The 26,876-nt window shown below is 44.7% G+C and overlaps 2 protein-coding genes and 1 long non-coding RNA gene across 15 annotated transcripts in view; 1 reads left to right on the top strand and 2 right to left on the bottom strand.

Annotated features, from left to right (window-relative positions):
• LOC148395908 (uncharacterized) overlaps positions 1–3,683 on the bottom strand; it is a 52,101-nt gene extending 48,418 nt beyond the window's left edge. Inside the window, exons 1-2 of one of the 2 annotated variants that reach the window (XM_088379676.1) lie at positions 994–3,683; positions 5–92 (exon numbers count right to left, since the gene is read on the bottom strand). The gene's annotated coding sequence lies outside the window, so the exon portion shown is untranslated. The other variant, XM_088379677.1, reaches the window with a different exon arrangement.
• A 1,952-nt stretch (positions 3,684–5,635) lies between these two features.
• On the top strand, positions 5,636–8,068 carry LOC148395910 (uncharacterized). The gene is made up of 3 exons (XR_015859204.1): positions 5,636–5,998; positions 6,685–6,819; positions 7,497–8,068. It is a non-coding gene; the product is annotated as an uncharacterized LOC148395910 (long non-coding RNA).
• Positions 8,069–9,455: 1,387 nt separating this feature from the next.
• pdf (peptide deformylase, mitochondrial) overlaps positions 9,456–26,876 on the bottom strand; it is a 64,606-nt gene continuing 47,185 nt past the window's right edge. For 7 of the 12 annotated variants that reach the window (XM_088379683.1, XM_088379685.1, XM_088379682.1 and 4 more), the window contains 3 exons: positions 13,734–13,839; positions 13,029–13,636; positions 9,456–12,944 (listed from right to left, as the gene is read on the bottom strand). In XM_088379683.1, coding sequence (XP_088235809.1) covers positions 12,787–12,944; positions 13,029–13,602 — 732 coding nt within the window. In that variant the 5' untranslated portion in view covers positions 13,603–13,636; positions 13,734–13,839 and the 3' untranslated portion in view covers positions 9,456–12,786. The remainder of the gene's footprint in view (positions 12,945–13,028; positions 13,637–13,733; positions 13,840–26,876) is intronic. The other 5 variants (XM_088379691.1, XM_088379688.1, XM_088379690.1 and 2 more) reach the window with 1 other exon arrangement.

A 26,876-nucleotide genomic window follows, 5' to 3' on the forward strand; every position in this document is an offset into this window, starting at 1 on the left:
AAACCTCCAGAATGTCCAGTGATGTTTTAAAATCAATATTCAGTCAGGCAGAAGAGTTTGAACAAAACACACCAGAGGGGTATTCCAGAAATCTGTGAAAAGTCTGAGTCAGTTAACTCTGAACTGAGGGAAACTCTGAGTTATCCGTTCCAAAAAGAGAAGTAACTTAAACTCTGGGTCCGTTACTGCGGTAACTTACTCTGTTAACATAACCTGCTCGCTGGCATGTTTACTATAAGAGACCCAGAGTTTCAACCTGTCTCCTCCCACACAAAGAAAGCAGTTAATCATGGATTGGCCATTAATTCAAAATCCGATCGACATGGAAGCCGTAATAAATCGGAACGCTTTACGTCGTGAGAGAATCTTCTGAAACAGATTAGATGTTTTATCATTTGTAGAAGAATATCTTTTCAAACGCTACTGCTTTTCTTTGAACAGTATAATTTATCTCAATAATCGTCTCCGGCCGTGGGATGCCAGATAGTGTAGTGCAGTGCTTCTCAATTGTTTTCTGCGATAATATTCAGTTCAAAGTAATCAACAACATTAACTCAGGACCACAATATATAAAACACTTTAACCTACAAAACAAAAATTTGTATAAATATTTGTGCTGTTTTTTTTTTTTGTTTTTTTTTAATCAAAATGAGGCAGCATGGCGGAGACCATAGCCAAAGCTGCAGGCAGTGTATCAGCTCTTCTGCAATGGTGTGTTGTTTTTTTGCACTGAGCAATTTAGAAGTAGCGTACTTTATATGATGCTAACAGTGAAGTAGCGTTAACAAAGCGGGATTATTATTGGTAATATTCAGTCCGTTTTCGCTGAAAAAAACTCAAGAATCTTATCTGGATGATTGGGATGCAATGTCTAAGCGCCGCCTTAATATTTTTGTCTTCATACTGTCCGCTGCCAACATTTTCAGGCACAGTAAACCTACCGGTCTTTCCTCGTCTCCCACCGTAGTCACACTGAAGCCAAGTGCTACTTACGCTTCGTCATATTTCCTTGTCTTAGTTTTCGGGTGACTCTTATTTCTCTCATTTCCGTCTCTCTCCGCTTTTTTTTTCAACTTTTCCACGGTGTACTGTGTGGGTATGTTCCGTGCGCTCTACACTACAGCCCTGCGAGCATTTTGACATCTAATAGACATCTATTAGACGTCTATTAGACGTCTATATGCTAACCAGACGTCTCGGCTCGTGTTGGCTCGTGAGTGAAGGATTCGTTCAAAAAGAACGAATCTTTTCAGTGAACGAGAGTGAACGAATCACTTCCTAAAACGATTCATTCTTTTTTCCGTTCATATAACTTCAACCAGTAGGTGTCGGTAATGCCCATTGAAGCTGGTGCCACTTCGCCGTAAAACAAAACGAAAAAGAAAATAACGTAACTTCCCGTTCACGAACGAGTCGTGAATTGCATTTCCCGTTCACCAACGAACGAATCTGTTAGTGAACGAATCACTCAGTGAGTGAATCACTTACTGAGTATTTCACATTTCCAGTTCACCGCGAGAACGGATCAGTGAGGGAACGAATCCTGGCTTTTCCGTTCGCGAACGAGTCAATGAGTAAACTGCCTTTCTGTGCATCAACGGATCAGTCAGTGAATATGTTGCGTCTCCTGGTGTGAACTATGTAAGCCAAAATGTAGATTTACGATTTACTAATAGTAGGTTTTAAATAACGTGTATGCATATTTATGCCTAAATATTGTTATCCAATATATCGACTGCAGTTTCACATTGGATTGCTGGTTTGAGATGTATTATTATTATTATTATTATTATTATTATTATTATTATTATTATTATTATTTTAATAAACATTTATGTTATACCCCTCCGTGAGTCGTCACCTTATCGTGGTGGAGGGGTTTGCGTGCCCCTATGATCCTTGGAGCCATGTTGTCATTTCATGCACCTGGTAGGGTCACCCATGGCAAACGGGTCCTAGGTGAGGGGCCAGACAAAGCACGGCTCACAGAAGCCCCTTATGACGATTGAAATAAATGGACTTCGTTTTCCCTCGCCCGGACGCGGGTCACCGGGGCCTCCCTCTGGAGCCAGGCCTGGAGGCGGGGCTCGAAGGCGAGCGTCTGGTGGCCGGGCCTTCGCCCATGGGGCCCGGCCGGGCATAGCCCGAAATGGAAACGTGGGTCCCCCTTCCCATGGGCTCACCACCTGTGGGAGGGGCCGAAGGGGTCGGGTGCAATGTGAGCTGGGCGGCAGCCAAAGGCAGGGACCTTGGCGGTCTGATCCCCAGCTGCAGAAGCTGGCTCTTGGGACATGGAATGTCACCTCTCTGGCTGGAAAGGAGCCCGAGCTGGTGTGCGAGGCAGAAAAATTCCGACTAGATATAGTCACACTAGCCTCCACGCACAGTTTGGGTTCCGGTACAAGCCCTCTCGAGAGGGGCTGGACTCTCTTCCACTCTGGAGTTGCCCACGGTGAGAGGCGTCGAGCAGGTGTGGGTATACTTATTGCCCCCCGGCTGGGCGCCTGCACATTGGGGTTCACCCCGGTGAACGAGAGGGTAGCCTCCCTCCACCTTCGGGTGGGGGGACGGGTCCTGACTGTTGTTTGTGTCTGTGCACCAAACGGCAGCTCAGAGTACCCACCCTTCTTGGAGTACCTGGAGGAAGTGCTGGAGAGCGCTCCTTCTGGGGACTCCATCGTTCCACTGGGTGACTTCAATGCTCACGTGGGCAATGACAGTGAGACCTGGAAGGGCGTGATTGGAAAGGAACGGCCCCCCTGATCTGAACCCGAGCGGTTTTCTATTGTTGGACTTCTGTGCTCGACACGGATTTTCAATAATGAACACCATGTTCAAGCATAAGGGTGTCCATGTGTGCACTTGGCACCAGGACACCCTAGGCCGCAGTTCGATGATCGACTTTGAAGTCGTGTCATCGGATTTGCGGCCGCATGTCTTGGACACTCGGTTGAAGAGAGGGGCGGAGCTGTCAACTGATCACCACCTGGTGGTGGGTTGGCTCCGATGGTGGGGGAAGATGCCGGTCCGACCTGGCAGACCCAAACGCTCTGTGAGGGTCTGCTGGGAACGTCTGGCAGAATCTCCTGTCAGGAAGAGCTTCAACTCCCACCTCCGGCAGAGCTTTTCCCACGTCCCGGGGGAGGCGGGGGACATTGAGTCTGAGTGGACCATGTTCCGCGCCTCCATTGTTGAGGCGGCCGACCGGAGCTGTGGCCGTAAGGTCGTTGGTGCCTGTCGTGGCGGCAATCCCCGAACCCGCTGGTGGACACCGGTGGTAAGGGATGCCGTCAAGCTGGAGAAGGAGTCCTATCGGGCCGTTTTGGCCTGCGGGACTCCGGAGGCAGCTGACAGGTACCGGATGGCCAAGCGGAACGCGGCTTTGGCGGTTGCTGAGGAAAAAACCCGGGCGTGGGAGGAGTTCGGTGAGGCCATGGAGAATGACTTTCGGACGGCTTCGAGGAAATTCTGGTCCACCATCAGGCGTCTCAGGATGGGGAAGCAGTGCAACGTCAACACTGTTTACAGTGGGGATGGCGTGCTGCTGACCTTGACTCGGGACGTCGTGAGTCGGTGGGGAGAATACTTCGAAGACCTCCTCAATTCCACCTACACGCCTTCCATTGAGGAAGCAGGGCCTGGAGACTCTGAGGCGGATTCTCCAATCTCTGGGGTCGAAGTCACTGAGGTAGTTAAAAAACTCCTCGGTGGCAAGGCCCCGGGGGTGGATGAGATCCGCCCGGAGTTCTTAAAGGCTCTGGATGTTGTGGGGCTGTCATGGCTGACACGCCTCTACAACGTTGCGTGGACATCGGGGACAGTGCCTCTGGATTGGCAGACTGGGGTGGTGGTTCACCTCTTTAAGAAGGGGGGCCGGAGGGTGTGTTCCAATTACAGGGGAATCACACTCCTCAGCCTCCCTGGTAAGGTCTATTCAGGGGTGCTGGAGAGGAGGGTCCGTTGGGAGGTCGAACCTCGGATTCAGGAGGAGCAGTGTGGCTTTCGTCTTGGCCGTGGAACAGTGGACCAGCTCTACACCCTCGGCAGGATCCTCGAGGGTGCATGGGAGTTCGCCCAACCAGTCCACATGTGTTTTGTGGACTTGGAGAAGGCGTTCGACCGTGTCCCTCGGGAGGTTCTGTGGAGGGTATTTCGGGAGTACGGGGTGCCGAGCCAACTGGTAAGGGCGGTTCGGTCCCTGTATCACCGATGCCAGAGTCTGGTCCGCATTTCTGGCAGTAAGTCGGATTCGTTCCCAGTGAGGGTTGGACTCCGCCAAGGCTGCCCTTTGTCACCGATTCTGTTCATAATTTTTATGGACAGAATTTCTAGGCGCAGCCAAGGCGTTGAGGGGGTCCGGTTTGGGGACCTCAGCATCGCGTCTCTGCTTTTTGCAGATGACGTGGTGCTGTTGGCTTCTTCAGGCCGTGATCTCCAGCTCTCGCTGGAACGGTTCGCAGCCGAGTGTGAAGCGGTCGGGATGAGGGTCAGCACCTCCAAATCCGAGTCCATGGTCCTCGATCGGAAAAGGGTGGAATGCCCTCTTCGGATCGGGGATGAGATCCTGCCCCAAGTGGAGGAGTTCAAGTATCTTGGAGTCTTGTTCACGAGTGAGGGGAGGATGGAGCGCGAGATCGACAGGCGGATCGGTGCAGCGTCGGCAGTAATGCAGACCCTGTACCGGTCCATTGTGGTGAAGAGAGAGCTGAGCCAAAAGGCAAAGCTCTCAATTTACCGGTCGATTTACGCTCCTACCCTCACCTATGGTCACAAGCTATGGGTCGTGACCGAAAGAACGAGATCCCGGATACAAGCGGCCAAAATGAGTTTTCTACGCAGGATGTCCGGGCTCTCCCTTAGAGATAGGGTGAGAAGCTCGGTCATCCGGGAGAGACTCGGAGTAGAGTCGCTACTCCTCCACGTTGAGAGGAGCCAGATGAGGTGGCTCGGGCATCTTATCAGGATGCCTCCTGGACGCCTCCCTGGGGAGGTGTTCCGGGCATGTCCCACTGGTAGGAGACCCCGGGGACGACCCAGGACGCGCTGGAGAGACTATGTCTCTCAGCTGGCCTGGGAACGCCTTGGGATTCCCCGGGATGAGCTGGATGAAGTGGCTGGGGAGAGGGAAGTCTGGGAGTCCCTCCTAAAGCTGCTGCCCCCGCGACCCGACCCCGGATAAGCGGAAGAAGATGGATGGATGGATTTATGTTATAACTTGTCTGGTGTTTTATTCCTTGTTTTTATATTCGCCAGTCAAAACATAAAAACCAGACATTTGGTTAACTACATATGACAATATGTATATGTGTTTTTATATGAGTTGGTATCCCCAAAATTAACAAATGTCAGCATAACATTTTTTTTCAACCTTATATTCAAACACAAAAACATTTGATATAATAACACCATCAATGACAAGCCAACAAATACAAAATCAAACCATCAATGTCGGCATAAAGTGTGTCGGCTGGCAATGGCATAGCGACAATGCTGTCTGTCATTCACTCGTGAATCTTTGCGAACGACCAATCAGCAGCGCCAGCGAGCGTTAGATGGAGGAGGGACTTTACGAGTCAGTGACGTAATTTCCCATTCACGAACGAGTCCGTGACGCAACTTCCCGTTCACGACCGGGTGAGAGACTGTTGCCAACGTATCAGTGTTAGGTGGCGGACCGAAGCTCGCTAGAGGCTTTCGTTAGTGAAATGATTGATCTGGTTGTAGGGAGGATGTGATATTTTAATATGACCTACATAGATTTTATATTACCACATTTCTGATTGTTGGGAGCTGTTTTTTTGGTCATCGTTTTGTGAAAATCAATGTTTGATTGCGAAACGCAACAGGCACTGCTGCGAAGGGGTCCTTGCTGCAGAACCAATCAAAACTTGTAATGTCACGTGACTTGATGTCTCCCAATGGCATTCCTCCAACTCAGGAACCAGGAAGTAAATATTGCCACGGATCTATTGACAACAATGGACTTTGTTTGCATTTGGTAAGTTCTTATTTAATATAAATTCATATTGAAAATGGCTGAGGATAGCCCCGAGGCTAAGAACGTGCAGTGTGAAAAGCCCTAAAATGTGATAGGATGTCAGGAGTCATCAGCAGTTTATATGCAGTCAATTCTAGCTTCAGAGATTACACATGACTAATTTACGTTACAGAGAGTAGCTACTGTAACTCCTGGTTTTGCCTGACCGTCTTTCTCAGATAGTAATCTAACATAAACGTTAGTCAAACAACCCTAACCCAATGCTAATAATAGTTGTTTCACATTCTTTTTGGGTGTTTCACTAGCATGTTGTGGGTAGCCATTAAACAAGATCAAAGAGAGGATCATAGTGGTAGAAAACATTTATATTTGTAACACAATAACAACATTAACAGTTTTCAGACAGTCCAAACACATACACACACACACACACACACACACACACACACACACACACACACACACACACACACACGTCTGTACAAGGTAGGTGTTTCACAGAAGTGCTTGTATTCTCTTTGATACTGTATGTTCCCTGCACTCGTCTTCGTCATTTTTCTCAGTTACGTGTGCCTCTGCGTCTTCTACATTTGATGGGGGGTTAGATAGAGATAATGTGATGACTAACTTTATGTATTGTAGGAGTAATGCTCTAAAATGAATTGGTTGTTTTTCTGTTTCCCCAGATGCTCAACCTTGGACGACACTACAGATATCTTCTAGGCCTAATCTAATCTAACCTAGCCTAAGGGGTCTATTGTAATCTTGCAAGATCAAAGATTGAGCTGGACACCCCTGCACTGCAGTTACACATCACAAAAGTACTATTCTGTTGATTCCTGTCTATTCCAGACTAGATCTGACCTTGACTCATATATGCTGTGTCCATGTTACAGGATTAAGATGCTGTGTCCATGTTACAGGATTAATACACATCTCTCACACCCATATTCATAGCTTTCTCTTTAAGAGAAGAAACAGAGCAAATTTCACGGCCAGTCCAGTCAAATAAAATACAGTAATTATGTGCCATATGTTTAAAGTGTATCATCAAAGACTCCTATTATTCCAACTGTTAGGTTTGTTCCCAGTTCTTTATCTTTAAGGCTCGCTATGCTAACAGCAATTACCGAGAGGCAGCCTTCACAGTTTAACTATTTAATGTATGCCAGAATGATCGATGCACAGCTGTGGAGCCCTTTCTGCGAGATGCGGAAGAAGGTCTAACTCCCAGTGCCAAGGTGCTCTTATACTACTCTGGGCCGACTTCCTGCAAGGAGGCGACTGCCTAGCCTGTGTGATAATGTGTGACCTTGTAGTCTTCACTGAGAGCGACTTCTACATATGTGCAAAGAGTGTCATAGAGAAGAGAAAGCTAATGAAGCAAGAAAAGGGTTACAGAGATATAACGGCATAGCTCCAGCTACCTAGCTAATCACATGTGCCAAAGAGGCCTATTCTAACACAACCACAGACTGTTTACTCTTCTTCCTTCTAGGAAGCGATACCGGACTCTTCGGGTCAAGACGAGTAGACTGAGGAAAAGCTTTTTCCCCTCTGCCGTCATCGCCCTGAACTCCGCAGCACAACACCCCTGTCATCCCCCTGAACTCTTATCATTCTGAACCCTGCAGCACATCAACCCCACCACCACAACACCTGTATTACCTGCATATACTGTCCATATCTGCATATAATTGCTGCATTCCTATCCTATATATTTATTCATCACTCTTACTCCGCTTGTACATATCTGTTCATATCTGGTTATACTGATACTGTTGCATATTTATAACCCAATATTCTAGTACCGCCTGCAAATATTTGTTCTACTGCACCTTATTGTAAATACTTAGCTAGTCATATCCGTACTCGTCCCTCATGTATATTAACCCGCATAGTATAACTCACCTCATATTTACCTGGTTGCACTGTACCTACTGCTCAGTATTACTTTTTACTCTGCACTTTACTGCTTTTTGCACTTCTGGTTGGATGTCAAAGTTCATTTCGCTGTACTGTACTTGTGCTGTACATTGACAATAAATTTGAATCTAATCTAATTTGGTACGAACCTTTTGCGGTCTTTTTCATTTTTTCCTTCCTCTTGCGGGCAGCCTCTATGTTCCGTGTGTTTGCAAATCGCACGTAGGATTCTCTGTGGTAACCTGCATTAGCTAGCACATCTGGAATCGGGCTGTTAACTGTTAAGTTGAATGTTTTAACAGCAAATTGTGCTATTGCACTCTCTGGGACATCTAAATTAGCCCACTACAATGTACAATTAATAAATTTGACCCAACTTGTCTCTGAAAATGGAATTATTTTAGTGGGCTCTACATGAATGGCACACATGCCTGCAGCACCCCATCTTCAATCTTTCCCACTGTAAATACCTAAATAAATAAATACGCCACCTAGTAACGTTACAAGCACTAATATCACGTTAACGTTAGCCATCTAGGTTAATTGCAAGCAAGTTCGGTAACGTCAGTATGGCTGAATACAATTTTCGAAATACAAGAGGAAATATGCCAGGGTTCAACTATCATAGTAAAATTTTATGAAAACATTACACAAGTTGGATCATAGTCTTGAAAGTTTTATTAGAATTGTATTTACTGTCTTCCGATGCAATGCAGACAGCATGCAGTTCCATCTTGTTTACATTTTGGGGGGGGGGGGTCCTTAATCCCCGTATGCAAATTGTTATTGGTTTATCAGATAGAGGTGTCCAACGATATGCATGAGAAAACATTTCATTAAAATGTGAGATTGTGAAAAAGGATGACCAAAAATGAAATCCAAACAAATTGTTTTTGACTTAATCTGATAACTAGATATCACACACAAAGAATCGTGTGCTCCCTCGATGCAGATCAATCAAGTTCACTTAAATCGCGTTCGGCCCGCCGTCTATGTGTAGGTGTTGTATTATAGAAAGAAATGTGTTAATTACCCGAGCTAATTATTATTATATAAAATAATTGGGGGGGGGGGGGGGGGGTTGTGTAGTTGTATTGTTTGATGTGTATGGGTTGTTTCCACTGGATGTTGGAAGGAAAAAAAAAAAAAAAGCCGGATCAGTGTGTGCGTGTGTGGGGAATTCATTGAACGATTCGTTTGAACGAATCTTTTGAGTGAACTGATTCTAAAGATTCAGTTCACCTAAAACAACTGGAATGCACATCACTAGTCTCGGCTAAAATACGTCTAAAAATTGTCTAAAGGTGTAATAAATATAGACGTCTATGCCGTGGACGTCTATAGCATAGACATCTAAAAGACGTATTGTTGGATTTTGTCCACAATTTAGGGAGCGCGCTATCTGCGCCCCACGGCAAAAGCCATTGCCAATCACCTGTTATCCAATTTACTCACCGCATGCTCGTTTGATTTCTTCAGATTTAGGAAAATGCTCAGACACTGAAGCAGAAATTAGACTTACACAGGTTGGTTGAGTTCAATCACAATTCTTGAAAAACACGTCACCGGCTCTGTTTTCAGGAAAGTACAATACAGCGCTGGGCCCTTCAAGAGCAGAAAGTCTCCATTCAGAAAAGGCCACGTTCAAGGTTCTTTGGTCAGTTTATATTCAGTTGCACATGCCAGTGTGGGCCGAGTTTGATGGGTGATGAGTCTTTGGGGTGGGGCAAGTTCGCAGGAGAGTCTGATTCCATGGGAGTGGGTGCTGGTTCGGTGAGAGCTGGTTCCGAGGGGTTGGGTGCTGATTATGGGCGATTCGATGTGTGGGGGCTGTTGTTTTCCTTTCCGTCTTTCAGCCTTGACGATCATCTTTGGCTTGGCTGTCTCCCTCTGGCACCTGCTGGTTTTATCTCCAAGTGACCTTCCTGTAAACATTCTCCATTCTTGCACATGCACTGTCGCATCTCATCCATTCATCATTCTTTCAATTTTGTCATTCTGTACGGAATTATGTGAGCTTTTGGCTGTGACATCATCAATTTATTAATGTTCCCTGACTATGCAAAGTTTGTACTCACCACTTACCATGTTTTTGTTTGTTTGTTCTTTTGATACTCCATGTACTTGCTTACGTCATCATATTCTTAGTTTAATCATGCTTTCAACCATATCTTTTCTTTGTTAGGCAAACTATTTCCCTCTGTCCAGAACGTTCAGTAATAATCAAAAACTGGCGTCTACCATTCGTCAAAACATAAGATACAATCAAGTACTGAACATTTTTAGACAACTTTGGCAGTGTCCGTGGTTTAGAAAATCATCAGGCATGCATTAAACAGCTCCTTAAGGGTCATTAAGCTATTCAGGCAATATATCAAAAAACATTTATTTCAAAGTGCTCAGAAATATATATCAGATCATAAAGTTATAAAAACCTTTCTCATTACCACTTATCAAAAATGTCTAGTTATGTCTTCTTTATTGATTTGGTGTGTAGGTATAATTATATGCTTAAACTATTTCTTTTATTGATTTAACATGTGAATATACTTTTCTGCTTATGTACTTTATTCAATGAGGTTTGAGCATATGTTTTTAAAGTCAAAAAGTCCCAATGATCATCGTCACACACACATCTGGGTGTGGTGAAATTTTTCCTCTGCGTTTAACCCATCCCCATGTGATTTTGATCCATCCCCTGGGGGAGAGGGGAGCAGTGAGCAGCAGCGGTGCCGCGCTCGGGAATCATTTGGTGATCTAACCCCCCCAATTCCAACCCTTAATGCTGAGTACCAAGCAGGGAGGCAATGGGTCCCATTTTTTATAGTCTTTGGTATGACCCGGCCGGGGTTTGAACCCACAACCTTCCAGTCTCAGGGCGGACACTCTACTACTAGGCCACTGAGCTGGTTTTTTGTAGCTAGGCAGGACTTTTTGTATTTCGACCCCATTCCTTCTATATATATATAGTATATATATATAGAAGGAATGGGGTATATATATATATATATATATTATATATATATATATATATATATATATATATATATATATATATATATATATATATACACACATATATAAATATATCTGATGTGTGTGTGTGTGTGGGGGTGAGAGAGGATATACCTCAGTATTCAGAAAAATATCTCAACTTTTGGATTGCAAAGCTCCAGCAAGCGCCTGACAAATTGCTGCATGCGCATCAAAGTTGACAAGTACTCGGTAAATCGGAGAAGGGAGCTAGGCCCAACAATTTTAAGTTTTTTATCACAAATGGGCTTAGCAGCCAACTATTGAACCTTGATATTTCGAGCTGACCCTTTGATTAGTAATGTGACTTGACATTGACCTTGTGAATCATGTGACTTTCTTGAAATGCAATCTCACACTTTCTCAAAAACATTGTTTCCAACATGTAAATTTTAACAGAAATAATACAATCCAATACATTTAATCATTCTTTAATCTTCCAAACAGCTGCAGCAGCAACAAAACACCACTAAGACAGTGAAAACAGTAAATTCATTTATTCATTCATCTTCCGAACCGCTTATTCTCGTGGGCGGGCTGGAGTCTATTCCAACAGTCCTTAGGCGGTAGGAGATGAGTCAAGAAGTCAAAAGCCTAATCCTGTTAACATGATTAGCAGTTGAGACCTGTTAAATGTTGAAGATTCAAGAATTTTTATTGGCCATGTTTGAGCATGCCAAACAAGGAATTTGACTTCGGTACATCTCAGCCTCTGTTCAACATTTAGGTGACTAACAACACTCAGGACGTGCGAAAATTGACAAATATTCTCAAACATCCCCTGATCTTAAACTCCCAGGAGGGCAAGGGAAAACTCAAAACATCCATCTATCCATCCATTTCCTATACCGCTTGTCCCCACCATCAAATATGAAATATTAAACCCTAAACCAGCTATAAGTTGTGTAAATAATGTACATAAGTTGTATTGCTTTGTTTTAAACAACCAATGATCCCTGTGAATTGTGGTTATTTCTGTAACCTGATATATATTAGGTTATTCCATATCAAGAGTTTTTATTCGCCATGTTTGAGCATGCCAAACAAGGAATTTGACTTCGGTACATCACAGCCTCTGTTCAACATTTAGGTGACTAACAACACTCAGGACATGTGAAAATTGACAAATATTCTTAAACATCCCCTGATCTTAAACTGCCAGGAGGGCAAGGCAAAACTCAAAACTCCTACTAGGGGTAATGAGAAACCTTGAGAAGAGACCACAGATGGGAGGAGCAGTTCTACATTTCATACACTTTCCTCTCAAACAATCAAAGCAGACGTAAAATGAAACAAAGATGTGGATCGATGATCATATTACAAGTATTTACATGTACAAAATACCTCAAATATATTGAGGTATGAGGTATGGATACTTTTGATTCCTTATTGTTGCTAAATGGTGAAACTTTTCACATTTTAGAGAACAGGATTAAATTTCATGAAAAGATTCGTCACGTTCACATGATCCACAAGGTCTATTTCATTATTGATGAAAGGGTCAAGTTACTAAAATACGCAACAATTGCAGAAAAACACAAATTTTGAACCTTTTTTTGAATTCTCTTTCTAATGATACCTGTTTTGTGACAATTGTCCCAGTACTTCCTCAGATAATACAGGTTTAAAGGTTGGGTACCACACACCTTTTAGCCAGAAATATCCAAATTCGACAGGCCGTAACCCCCCAACCCTTGCTCTAACCGCCTTAATTTTGAGATTCGATGTTGAGCCATGACTATCAACAATTACACCAAGTTGCATTAAAATCAAAATACGCTTTGGCACGGAATAACCCTCAAACACTTGGTGGCTCGATCAGGTCTCTTCTATTGATTGTATGTCTGCCAGTTGACATTGATGAAAGTTTTGCTATCCATGTGATCAATGTAAAGCACTCCATCCAAGTGGTCCATTTCATGCTGGAGGATTCGAGCAGGCCAACCGCTGACCTGCCAAGTTGTATCTTCTCCTTTCTCATTCAAACCTAGTGGTAAATAAACACAGGAATCTGTTTTCTCAGTTTTTGCAGATTAGATTGACAACAACATACAGATCTAAAATAGAGTACCTGATACTTCCACAGACAGATAACGTGGAACAGTGGCAGAAAAGCCACAAATGCTCTCACAGGCTTCTTGAAAGAGCACTATATGCCAATCCAGTACCCTCATTTGGGGGTTGACAAATATTCTCAATGGCTGGACAGAGAGTCCACGAACTTTTCTTGACACTGGTGAACTGTCATCCAACAACTTCTGAGAGTACTCCAAGGCGAGGATTCTAAGTGGCACACCGATCTGAGGAGCGCTAATTCCAACACACTCAAATTTACGCATAACTTTGACCATTGTATTTATTACCTTCTGAACCTCAGGTCCTTTAATAGCTGCAGGGTCAATTGTTACAGCTTTTGATCGTAACACTGGGTCCCCTATCTGACATACATGGTTGTATGGTGGACTGGGAGGGGATATAATCTTATGTTTAATGTACTGGAAGTAGGACCGCACCTTAATGTCGGTGGAGTAAGAGTTTAAAACAGGTGCACGTGACTTTGGTAAAATTTGTAGAAAATGAGAGGAAAGAACTGCATGTCTTAAACCCATGAAGTACAGCTGAAGCTTTGTAGAACATTGAGCCATAGTGAGGCCAGACCCAGGAATTCAGGAGAAAATGCTGCAAGAATATGATAAACAGATAATGATTTAGAAAAAAACTGTACTCTGTATTAATGCCAATTTGCTTAGGCTCAGTAGTAATTTAAAAAACATACTAATACATCTCAAAATTGTTGAACATCTCCTAAAGTGGACTCTGGACTTCATGAGGGATCAACATCGGGCCACAGTCAGGCAGAGCCAGGAATTCAGTTGAAAATGCTGCAAGAATATGATAAACAAGAGTGATTTAGAAAAACGGAAATCTGTATTAATGCCAATTTGCTTAGGCTCAGAAGTCATTTAAAAACCATAATACAAAATTGTTGAACATCTCTTCTAAAGTGGACTTCGGAGTTTATGAGAGATTAAACCCAACCACAAATACTGAATTTTTGTGAATATTTCATGCTCCCCTAAAAGCGATTTAAATTGCCTATTCTGCAGTTTTTCTCAATTAATATATATAATTCATTCACTGCACGCACATAGCCACCAATTTACTGCACACAATTTGTGGTATTATATTATATAATATTATATTTATTATTATTATTTTTATTATAACTCCAAAAAACATACAAAGAAAAATCTACGCCCTTCTTTGATTAACAAAAAAGAAGCTCTGTGTTTCTTAGCACGTTCCTTCCACTGGGACTCTAACCCACGCCAGATCCCTCAGCTCGGAAAAACAGACAAAGAGTCTACGCACTTCTTCGATGAACGAAAAGGAAGCTCTGCCTTTCTTAGTCTGTTTCTTCCACTGGTACTTGAACCCAAGCTGTATCTCGTGCACCTCTACGTTTTACGCGTTTCACAACAACACAATCACACAACTTCAGGCCTTCAACTTACTTGTCCCCTGGTTCATTGCACTGCCGGATCCCATCAATCCACCTCTGTCAGACGAAGGCAGACCTAAGATGCTGGCCCAGCGAAGAATTCTCTTCCCAGGACTTTCTCTTCCAGGTCCTCCTAATGGACGCTGACTTGTCGACAATGCAGCACGTCCTTCTTCGTCAGCCAGATAGCGGGTATGAGGGATCCGGGTCACGGCACCAAAATGTTAAGAGTTTTGCTCATTCCAACTTATTTTGCAAGAAACACACGGGAGACAAGTAAGTCCTTTTAGACACCTGCAGGTGGCGAGTCCATTCGTCGCTGTGCGTACAGCAATGATCGAATGGAGGTCTGACTCTCGGCTCCTGCAAGAGCATTTTTATTAAGAGAAACAGGGTGGGGGTAAAAGTGGACTGAATAGAGAAAGCCCTTGACCTCTAGTCAAAACATAGCAAGGGGTGTTTTACAACTTTGTGTAGGATGGGACAAGCTAGGTTATTTATCACAGATTGCAATCCAACATAAGCATAAAACTAATCCAGCTAGGTTATTTATTACAGGTTGCATTCCAACATAAGCATAAAACTAATCTAGCTAGGTTATTTATTACAGGTTGCATTCCAACATAATCATAGGATAAAGATAACCTGGAAAACCCTGACAGTAAGGGTCCTCTGCCTTTTTCAGGAGGTTATTCACAGTCTGCACTGCCCTTTCCGCTTCACCATTACTCTGTGGAAATCCTGGGCTGCTTGTGATGTGCGTGAACCCATATAAGGTTGCAAAGGAGGTGAAGTCTCAGCCAGAAAATTGTGGCCCGTTATCCGACATCAGGATCTCAGGGATGCCATGCCGAGCAAAGATAGACTTAAGATGAATGATGACGTCAGTGGACCTGGTGCGAGATAACTGTGCAATCTCCACGTACCTGGAGAAGTAATCAACCACGAGCAAGTATATTTTACTTCCCTGGACAAAAAGGTCTGCCCCCAACTTTTGCCAAAGTCTTTCAGGGCACCCTGATGGCATGAGTGACTCTTTTGGGTTGTGTCGCTTTTGCATGCATGTCCTGCAGTTCAGTACCATTTCGTTCACTTGCTGGCTGAGTCCCGGCCACCACACAGACTGACGTGCACGTGCTTTACATTTCACGACACCTAAGTGACCGTGTAATTTGAATAGCACGTTGTTCCTCATTGCAGAGGGTATTACCAGTCGTGTGTCCTTCAGCAGTAAGCCATCTTTCACTGTTAATGGAGCTCGCTCCGGCCAGGTTTTTCAGCGCTGGTTCCTGTTTTGCATGTGCTGGCCATCTTTCCGTGCACATGGTCATGACACGTGAGCAGACACTGTCGGTTTTCAATTGCTCTTTCAGGTTTTCTGTATATGATGAGCTGACAGGTAGACTCTCAATGACACAGTCACATATATGTTTGTGCTCTCCATCAGCTCCTGGTCATCAGTGGACATGCGTGATTTTACAAGTGCACGTGAAAGTGTGTCTGCTGTCCAAAGCGACTTTCCTGGTACGTGCACAATGGAGCATGTGTAGCGCATCAGCCTCATCTTGAAACCCTGGATTCTCTGTGGCAAAAGATCCAGTGCTTGGGCTCCGAGCAGGCTGAGAAGGGGTTTATGGTCGGTCTCCAGGCAAAACTCCTTTCCGATGAGGAAATCCCGAAACCGTTCACAGGCCCATGTGAGGCCCAGAGCCTCCTTCTCCACCTGTGCGTATTGTTGCTCAGTTGGAGTGAGTGACTATGATGCGTAAGCCAAAGGCTTCCATCCTTCCCCCCATTTCTGGAGAATAACGCCCTGATGATGCATCAGCAGATACTTTGGTGTCTCTGCCCGGGTCATACATAGCCAGCACCGGAAGAGAGGACAGAGCTTTCTTTGGGTCTTCAAACTCTTCTGCCTGGTCCATGTCCCAGCAGTTTTTCTTCGAGAGGAGGTCACGGAGCGGTTTATCTTTTTCAGCTAGCTGGGGAATAAACCTTCCCAGCTGGTTGACCATGCCGAGAAAACTCCTTAATTCACTCACATTTGTGGACTCTGTCATGTCTGTGATGGCCTCTGTCTTTCTTGGGTCAGGGCGAATGCCTGCGGCTGTGATGATATGGCCCAGGAAGACTACTTCGCTCTTAGAGATTTCACACTTGTCCACATTCAGTGTGATGCCTGCTTTTTCCAGTCTTTGTAGCACGGCATTAAGTCGAGTGTCATACTCTTCCTGCTCCCGCCCCCACACCAACAGATCATCGATGTGTCAAACCACACCGTTGAGCCCCTCTGTGAGCTCCGCCATCCTGCACTGGAAATGTTCGGGCGCAGAAGCGATGCCAAATGGAAGACGGTTAAAGTGGAACTGTCCGAAGGGTGTTATGAATGTAGTGTACTTGGCTGACTCCTCCGTTAATGGAATCTGCCAAAAGCCCATGTTGGCATCCAATTTGCTGAACAGTTTTGCTCCAGTAAGCGTTCCCAGGCTTTGTTCCACAGATGGGAGAATGTATTTTTCACGGCACACATACGCATTCAAGCTGGTTAAATCCACACACAACCACATCTTTTTGGTCTTTTTTGGGCACGACCACCATGCCGGCACACCAATCAGTTGGCTCCTTCACCCGGCTGATGACGGCCAGAGCTTCCATGCGCTGGAGCTCTCTCTTGACTTCACCCACCAGACGTAGTGGAATCCTCCTGGTTTTTTTTTACTGAATATGGCACGGCACCTGGCTTGAGCTTTATGGTGTATGGTTGTTGTAGCTTACCCAAACCGCTGCACAACTTGGGGTAACTTGCCTTGAGGGTCTCCATGTCTATGCTGTCGACTCGGATGAGCAAGCCAAGGGCTTTAACGGCTGGCAACCCAAGCAATGGCGTGCTCAGGTTTTGAACAACATAAACCTTCTCCATGGTCTGCTTGGCTCCTTTCCTCAGCTGCAGTCTGGTGAACCCTGACACGTCCAGTGGAATTCGTCCTGGACCCAAAAAGGGTGTTTCTGGCTTTTTGAGAACAGGCTGCTTTGTGTTGGAAAAGATGTTTTTAAACTCAGTCTGTGATACAGCAGTAACATCCACACCAGTATCGAGTTTGAAGGTGACATTTCTATCTATTATGGTTATATCAGCAGTCCATGTATGGCTATCTGATGTCACTGAGCCCAGGAAGAAGCTTTCCTCCTCTTCCTCTATACCGTGCATAGCTTTACCTGCACGACACACACGCTGGTAGTGACCTTTTTTCCCCACACGTGTGGCACTTGGCATCGTTGGCAGGGCACTCGTGCTTAGGGTGAGGTGCGCCACCACATTTGTAGCACTAGGAGCCTTTTTGGTTTATATTGCTGAGTGGCTTAGCTCCATTACTTTTCAACTTATTGAATCTTGGCTTTTCTTTTTGCTTTCGGCCTTTACATACTCTGTCTACAGAGCAAACATCCATCTGCTTTACACCACTGGCGTCACTCCTCAGTGTGTTTTGCTGCTTTTTAATCTCCCCAGATTGTCTTGCCATGTTAATAGCATTTTCAAGATTCTAATCTTTCATGCGTTCTGAGAGCCATGTGTCAGCCAGTCCAACCACTATCCTGTCCCTGATTATCTCATTATGCAATGTCCCATAATTAGTGTTCAGCTAATGCATACAGAGCGGTGACAAATGCATCAACAGTCTCATTTGCTTCCTGTTTGCGCATATTAAAGCGTGCTCGTTCATAAACAATGTTCTTTTTCACTATAAAGAACGAGTGGAAACCATCTCTCACTTTAATGTAGTCACGCTGGTCTGCTTCAGTGAACTTCAAGCCTCTCAAAATGTCATCTGCTTCGTCTCCCATACAGTATATCAAGTATATCACCTGATGTTCTTCAGAGCTTGCTGTTAAGTTGCTTGCCTGACGGAATCTCTCATATCTCCTTATCCACTTTATCCACTCGTGCGGCTTGGAAAAATCAAAGGGCTCCGGTGGTTGAATGCTAAACGTAGCGCTGGGTGTGTTAGCCATCATTCTAGCTCCTTCCCTACTCCGCTCGTCTTCTCCGTTACTCATTTGTTCTTCCTCACCCGTCTCGTTGTTTCCCTCCGCGGTGGACGTTTCTCCGTGTGGGTGACTGTTTCACAGCACTTCTGACACCATGTTGTGTTTATACGGAGTAGAGATGAACGCGAATGCAACTTCTTTATTCAGCAACTTTTTATTTCCCCCCCACTCGTGTCTCACATAGCAGTACCATGCCCCTGGCGCGCCACCAACTGTCAACATTATGCGAGACCTCCAATAACACACTATATAATATTAATAATAATAAAAATAAATAATAATAATAAATAATAAAAGCCTAAAAAGCGCTGGAGTTTGTGTGATTGAGTGTGTGACTGGTAGGATAAATTGACTAAATAGTTCTAGCATTGATCCACGGCAATAAAACAGGCTAGTTGAAAGGTCAATTTAAACCTGCATTGAGGATCCTCAAAGAAAAAAAAATTGAAAAAAAATTGTGAAACCTTAATCTACTAAAATTAAGATGGGAAATAAGAACAGTAAATCTCTTGCTCTGCTCTTCTTTGAGATGAGAGGTACAGGGCAAGTAGATTTCTTAATTGTATGCAATACATGCCAAAGTGGAAGAAAATGTATGGAGTGCAAGGAAACTTGAAAGTTCAAATGTGGAAGAAGTGGTAGAAGTGCTAGTGTGGTTGAAATCTTCACAAAGAGATGAGGACAAATTCAAGAGACAAAACATAGAAAAATGAAAACTGATGAGGTCACAAGTGTTTGTCAGACCAGGACAATAAGGCCCCTGTGAGCAGGTACAAGGCCGCAGCTCAAGCAGCGGCTCAAGCAAAAGGGGCAAGAGGAGCTTCCGCTCCTATGCAAATCATGTATCAAAATTTAAAAGATCTGAAACCTCTCCCATATGAAAGCAAAACATGTCATTGTCAGGTTATCAAAAAAACTCTTTAGATTATTAGATAGAGCTCCTGTCCATCCAAGAAGTATGACAATGCTGTTTGTATGCCCAATGACAAATGACTAGAGATCAAATTGTGTGTGTACACTAAAGTTAAAATATGCAAATCAAGTGGTAAAGAAATACAACTTGCTTCTAGAAGATAAATTTAAAAAAAAAAAAAAAATTGAATGTGCTGTCCTCGTGTGCGTGGGAGGGACCAGCTCATGATCGACCGCAGGATATGGCCAACCTGTGACGAATCATTCGTGCTGGGACCTACCTTTCGCACGCGAGAGCTGTGCATGTGTGTGCGTATGTGTTAAAATGATGAAGATTTGCTAAACTTTTATTATCAAGAAATTTGCTAGACTGTTGTCTATTCAATTTACACCGCAGAACAGAAACAATTTGGACAGATAAAAATGAGAGGAAAAGAGAGAAATCTGTTTGCGAGCAGAAACTAATCCGCACTAGTGCATGTTAGTGTCGAGCCCTCATGAGAAATTCGAAGTAAACAAAACAACAGAACATGCTTTCAGGAATTGGAAGACGCTAAATTGTGAATTTAATATTTTGCAACGCTACATTTGATGGGAATAATTGATTGGTTGTGTTATAAGATTATACAAAATTCTAAATGTAAGCTACATCTGAGGGATTGAGTTCTTCAAATTTAAAAACAAAGAAAAAATTCAGATTAATTTGCCAGTAGTTTTTTTTAGTTACGTTTTTTTTTTGAATTGGTGGATTGTTCTACCAGGAACCTTGAGTTGAAAATGATATATGAATGTTGTGTGGTGAGCTTGGATGAATTGGGACCAATGTGATAGGAAGACTCCTTTTACGAGACTGTGTGAGATGCATTTGATGAGCATTGATGAATGATTACCTGAATGAAAGGTTGAATGGTTGAAGTCGTTGGCGAATACTATGGAAAATTAGTAGAGCGACTTTGATGAGTGATTTTGAGCAGGTTGAACACTACAAAGAAACACGTAGCTTTTGGATTGATAATTAACTCGAGAAAAAACTGGAGAACCAGTAACACATGTAGAAGATGTGTGAATTGAGAAATTGAGAAGCGTTTTGGAAAGAAAGTCAAATTAAATGATGATGGAATCATATGTAGTAAAGAACACATTCTCCCAGAAGGTTTGTCAAGGTGTGAGGCATGGGCGTTGCCAAGCCTCGGAAGGAGGGAGTGAGTAGGACAGATAGTGGAAGATACAACACTTTATGACAATGAATTTTCGAATACATTTGGTGTTATACTGTGGTAATTTTTTTGTTCTGGTATCATGCAATGTATATCTCACTAGTAAGCGTAAGTGTGACCGGGTCATGTTTTGGGTCAGGTTCGTGAGGAATTGTTTGGGCCTTGGTCCATGAACGTAGACTAATTGGCACGAGACACGTCTGGTTTCCATTAACAACTGACAAGAGATGCACTGTGTTGAGTTGAGGAGGCTGACTGTGGGGTCATAGATCGTCCAGCAGCCCCGTGTGCACCCACCCAAGTGAGGAAAGGAGTGTTTTCTCATAAATAATGAGGAGATACGTATTGGGAGTAATCTGTTGGTCTTTTCTTTAAGACCCTTTAAATCGTTTTCTGGTGTAGATAGGTTAGCAACACGAGAGATTTAGAGGTTCGAAAGAAAGACAGTTAAAAGAAAACATTTTTGATTTGGACAATTGCAGACTAACAGGAACAAGACAAAGATAAGAACTAAGAAGTAGGATCCAATTTGATTGGAGAGACTGAGAATTCACAGCACCATATTCGAAGTCACATTTTTGAGCAAGCATGACACAGTTAATAAAATTTAAGAGGTCAAGACATATATCAGGGCTAGATGTGGAACGCAGACCTTGATGAGTTAATTTTCAATGATACTGAAGACAACATACTGTCCCATTAAATTGGAACTATAGATAAAATGTAGCTCAAAAAATAGGATGAGTTGCAGGATTTACAATATAAAAACGAGACCGCTGTTATTAGGAGAATTTGAAGTTCGGTAAACAAACGTTACTAGCAAATTGATGGCAGCAGCTACATTTGGAGATAGTCTTACAAGTATATGTCCCAGCCTGTCATTCTCAGTGTCAGGGTCCCTGAAACCCAATCCGAGACTTCGCCTGCAGCCGTGAACAACTACAAAATGGTGCCTGGCTCTGAAGCACCTTTGACCTTTGGCGAAGGACAAGAAAAGACTGCTGTTGTGCTTGGAGGGGTACAAGTCCACTCCGGAGGAAATACAACATCCTCGGGGACGGAAAAGACAGTGAAAAGCGGAGGAACTCACAATGATGAAAATGGACTCATTTGAACAATGGACTCATTCAAGAGTGATGGATGGGGTCGCTCTGAAGCAACAACAAAAGAACACCAACTTAAGAGGGTGAAGTGCAGCAAAAAGATATGGACTTGGAGTGTCCGACGACCAAATCGCACTCCTTGCTACGGCGTTACCAAACTTGGTGGAGCTTGGTTCAAAGTGGAAGGGAGGTTCATTGTGCACTGAGTTTAACAGAACTGAGGAGATTTGATAAAAAATAAAATAAAATTTAAATAATACATAGCGCTACAGATAAAAGCATTATAATCAGAGATTGAACGGATTTGGATAAAACAAATAGGCTTAAACGGTAGGAAACAAGAGCAAGATCTGATATTTTGGCTCATCAGGCTTAAGAAGTAGAGGTCGAGTTATATAAATTTTAGAACAGGACATTTGGCAGTCAGGAGGAAGCTAGGTTGCTCAATGTACCTACTCAATACAATTGTAAGGTTTTTTGTACCACAGTGGCGGTTCGATGGTCAGAAAGTTAGGTACGTTCAATTTTTGACTTTCACACAAACATGCATAGGAGTCGCACAAGGCGACAGTTAACAAGCCAATGACTGCAATAGGGGCCACCTACGACTGCACCGACATGAAAAAGTAGAAGCGAGAGAGCAGAGTATGGGATTATATGCTAAAACGTCTGCTATACAGTTACCAATAGGAGATTCTATCAAAAGAAGCTACATGAGAGATGGATTAGAATCCCTTTGTCTGTGTGTTCTGTGTTCGTGCGTAATCTCTGTAAAGTTGTGACAGTCTGTTTTCGTTCGTCTGAACTTTGTATGCCGTTATGTGTATGTGTGCGTGCAGATGTGTGTGTGTGTGTGTGTGTGTGTGTGTGTGTGTGCGCGCACACCCTGTGTGGGTGCGGGCGTGTGAGGAGAAAGAAGGCATGGATAAGACAATCTCTTTTAAACCAGGAGGCAATAAATGGGAAAGCCCCTGTCATAAGTAGTCTTTGGTTAGAGGGAATCATTAGGAAGTGTTCAAACTCTTCCCGCAAACACTCCTATTTGCCAGTTAAATGGGCACTACAATTGACTATGAGAGTTGCAAACAACAGATGAAGAGCAGTCCTTGGCAGATTATATAATCAGGACGCTCAAACTGTGTCAAAGACAAATTTCAAATGCCTGATCTTTCCTCCTCACAGGTCGACAACCCCATCAATCCAGGAGACTGGGTCAACATCAAGGTCATCAAAAGAAAGAACTGGGCCAGCCACGATGGGAGGGACCATTCCAAGTCTTGCTGACTACCGCAGTGAAGATCGCTGTACGGCCCAGTTGGATTCACCTCAGCCACTGCAAGTTGCAGAGAGTGCTGGACCCCTAATTCGGAGTGGTGGGGCGTCTCAATGATGGTGAGGAACGCCCCCCCCCCCAATCTGAACACGAGCAGTGTTCTATTACTGGACATCTGTGTTCGACACGGATTGTCAATAATGAACACATTGTTCAAACATAAGGGTGCCCATGTGTGCACTTGGCACCAGGACACCAGGCTGCAGTTCGATGATCGACTTTGTAGTCGTGTCATCGGATTTGCGGCCGCATGTTTTGGACACTCAGGTGAAGAGAGGGGTGGAGCTGTCAACTGATCACCACCTGGTGGTGGGTTGGCTCCGATGGTGGGGGAAGATGCTGGTCCGACTTGGCAGACCCAAATGTACTGTGAGGGTCTGCTGGGACCGTCTGGCAGAAACCCCTGTCAGGAAGAGCTTCAACTCCCACCTCCGGCAGAGCTTTTCCCACGTCTCGGAGGAGGCGGGGGACATTGAGTCTGAGTGGACCATGTTCCGTGGCTCCATTGTTGAGGCAGCCGACCAGAGCTGTAGCCGTAAGGTGGTCGGTGCCTGTCGTGGCGGCAATCCCCGAACCCGCTGGTGGACACCGGCGGTATGGGATGCCGTCAAGCTGAAGGAGTCCTATCGGGCCGTTTTGGCCAGTGGGACTCCGGAGGCAGCCGACGGGTACTGGATAGCCAAGCGGAACGCGGCTTCCGCGTTTGCTGAGGCAAAAACCCGAGCGTGGGAGGAATTTGGTGAGACCATGGAGAATGACTTTTTCTGGTCCACCATCAGGAGGGGGAAGCAGTGCATCGTCAACACTGCTTACAGTGGGGATGGCGTGCTGCTGACCTCGACTCAGGACGTTGTGAGTCGGTGGGGAGAATACTTTGAAGACCTCCTCAATTTCACCGACACACCTTCCATTGTGGAAGCAGGGCCTGGAGACTCTGAGGCGGTTGCTGAGGCAAAAACCCGGGCGTGGGAGGAGTTTGGTGAGGCCATAGAGAATGGCTTCCGGACGGCTTCGAGGAAATTCTGGTCCACTATCCGGCGTCTCAGGAGGGGGAAGCAGTGCAACGTCAATACTGTTTACAGTGGGGATGGCGTGCTGCTGACCTTGACTTGGGACGTCGTGAGTCGGTGGGGAGAATACTTTGAAGACCTCCTCAATTCCACCGACACGCCTTCCATTGTGGAAGCAGGACCTGGAGACTCTGAGGTGGACTCTCCAAACTCTGGGGTGGAAGTCACTGAGGTAGTTAAAAAACTCCTCGGGGGCAAGGCCCAAGGGGTGGATGAGATCCGCCCGGAGTTTTTAAAGGCTCTGGATGTTGTGGGGCTGTCATGGCTGACACGCCTCTGCAGCATTGCTTGGACATCCGGGACGGTGCCTCTGGATTGGCAGACTAGGGTGGTGGTTTCCCTCTTTAAGAAGGGGGACCGGAGGGTGTGTTCCAACTACAGAGGAGTCACACTCCTCAGCCTCCCTGGTAAGGTCTATTCAGGCGTGCTGGAGAGGAGGGTCCGTCGGGAGGTCGAATCTCAGATTCAGGAGGAGCAGTGTGGTTTTCGTCCTGGCTGTATAACAGTGGACCAGCTCTATACACACAGCAGGATTTTCAAGGGTGCATGGGAGTTTGCTCAACCAGTCCACATATATTTTGTGGACTTGGTGAAGGCGTTCAACCGTGTCACTCGGGAAGTTCTGTGGAGGGTGCTTCGGGAGTACGGGGTGCCGAACCAACTGATAAGATTCGCCAACAGCTTTTACCCTACAGCGGTAGTCACACTAAATGCCGCAAAAAAAAAGATCATCTGCTTTAACGAGCAGAAAAACAGCTGTAATCTACATGTTTACATTTACATGTCTACATTTTAACTAGCAATTAGCAATATGGTGGTGTGCAATTGCATGTCTTTTTTTAACAAAAATATGGGGGGGTGCAATCACATGTCACTTGTTTGTGTATGATCTTTTGTGTGGTTTTTAGTTTGTATAGACTTTTAGCTTGTATTTTTTATTTTAGCCGATGCACTGATCGGTTGGCACTTTTAATTCCGTTGTACATGTGACAATGACAATAAACATCTATTCTATTCTACCCTCACCTATGGTCACAAGCTATAGGTTATGACCGAATTAAAAAGATCCTGGATAAAAGCGGCCGAAATGAGTTTCCTCCGCAGGGTGTCCGGGCTCTGCCTTAGAGATAGGGTGAGAAGCTCGGTCATCCGGGAGAGACTCGGAGAAGAGCCGCTGCTCCTCCACGTTGAGAGGAGCCAGATGAGGCGGCTCGGGCATCTTACCAGGATGCCTCCTGGACACCTCCTTGGGGAGGTGTTCCGGGCATGTCCCACCGACAGGCGACCCCGTGGACAACCCAGGACACGCTGGAGAGACTATGTCTCTCAGCTGGCCTGGGAAAGACTTGAGATCCCCCTGGATGAGCTGGACGAAGTGGCTGGGGACAGGGAAGTCTAGGAGTCCCTCCTAAAGCTGCTGCCCCCGCGACCCGACCCCAGAAAGCGGAAGATGGATGGATGGATGGATGGATGGATGGATGGATGGATGGATGGATGGATGGATGGATGGATGGATGGATGGATGGATGGATGGATGCGTCATATAGCAGACAAACACAGTGACCTTTGAGAAGTGAAATGGAGTTTATAGGATTTACAGAAAGTGTGCAATAATTACTTGAACAAAAGTAGGCAGGTGCATAAATTTGGGCACCCCAACAGATACATCTTCCTTTTGCAGAAATAACGTTCTCTATACCCTTCCTATAGCTTCCAATGAGAGTCTGGATTCTGGTTGAAGGTATTTTGACCATTCTTCTCTACAAAATCTCTCCAGTTACAGGTATTTAAGGTGGCCAGTTGCAAGTTGTTCTCCTCTTTGCATCTTCTCTGAATAGTGGCAACATGGGAGCCACAAAACAACTGGCAAATGACCTGAAAACAAAGAGTGTTCAACGTCATAGTTTAGGGGAAGGATAAAAAAAACTAGCGCAGAGATTTCAGCTGCCAGTTTGCACTGTGAGGAACATAGTGAAGAAATGGAAGACCACAGGGACAGTTCTAGTTAAGGCCCGGAGTGGCAGACCAAGTAAAATCTCAGATAAGCAGAGGCGAAGGATGGTGAGAACAGTCAAAGTCAACCCACAGAGCAGCTCCAAAGCCCAACAACATGATCTCCGTACTGATGGTGACACTGTGCATCGTTCAACTATTCAGCGCACTTTGCACAAGCAGATGCTGTGTGGGAGAATAATGCGGCAGAAGCCTTTTCTGCTGTGGACTGATGAAACTAAAATTTTGTGATTTGGACATAAGAAGGGGCGGTATGCATGGAGGAAGAAGAACACAGCATTCCATGACAAACTTGCTACCCACAGTCAAATTTGGTGGTTTGCGCTTCGTTTTGTTGTCACAAACGAGGCAGGACAACCAAATGCAACATGGGCTCTATATTTGGGAATGGTTAAGGAGGTCTGGAATGCCGGCAAGCTGACAAGTCGGTCAGCGAGCCCGAGTCGTGGGTCATCAAAGCAGAAGGGCATAGAAAGCTTTTTAAAGCTATTTAAAAAGTATTTAAAGATACAATAAGTTTCAAAAAGTGTTGTAAGTATAATAAAGCTAAAGCATAATAAAGTGTTTTATAAATAGAATTATAAAAAAGTCGTGCGGACAGCCACACACGAAGGAAAAATGCACCCCGTGCTGATAGCTGATAGCGTGGGGCGTGCACTGAGGACAAGCGCGCACGTAGGAAAAAAGCACTGCCGTCCAGGATTTGGGACAGCGGCCGGCAA

This window comes from Syngnathus floridae, chromosome 6 (assembly GCF_059516105.1).
Source record: "Syngnathus floridae isolate MCC-2025c chromosome 6, RoL_Sflo_1.0, whole genome shotgun sequence".
NCBI classification, from domain to species: domain Eukaryota; kingdom Metazoa; phylum Chordata; class Actinopteri; order Syngnathiformes; family Syngnathidae; genus Syngnathus; species Syngnathus floridae.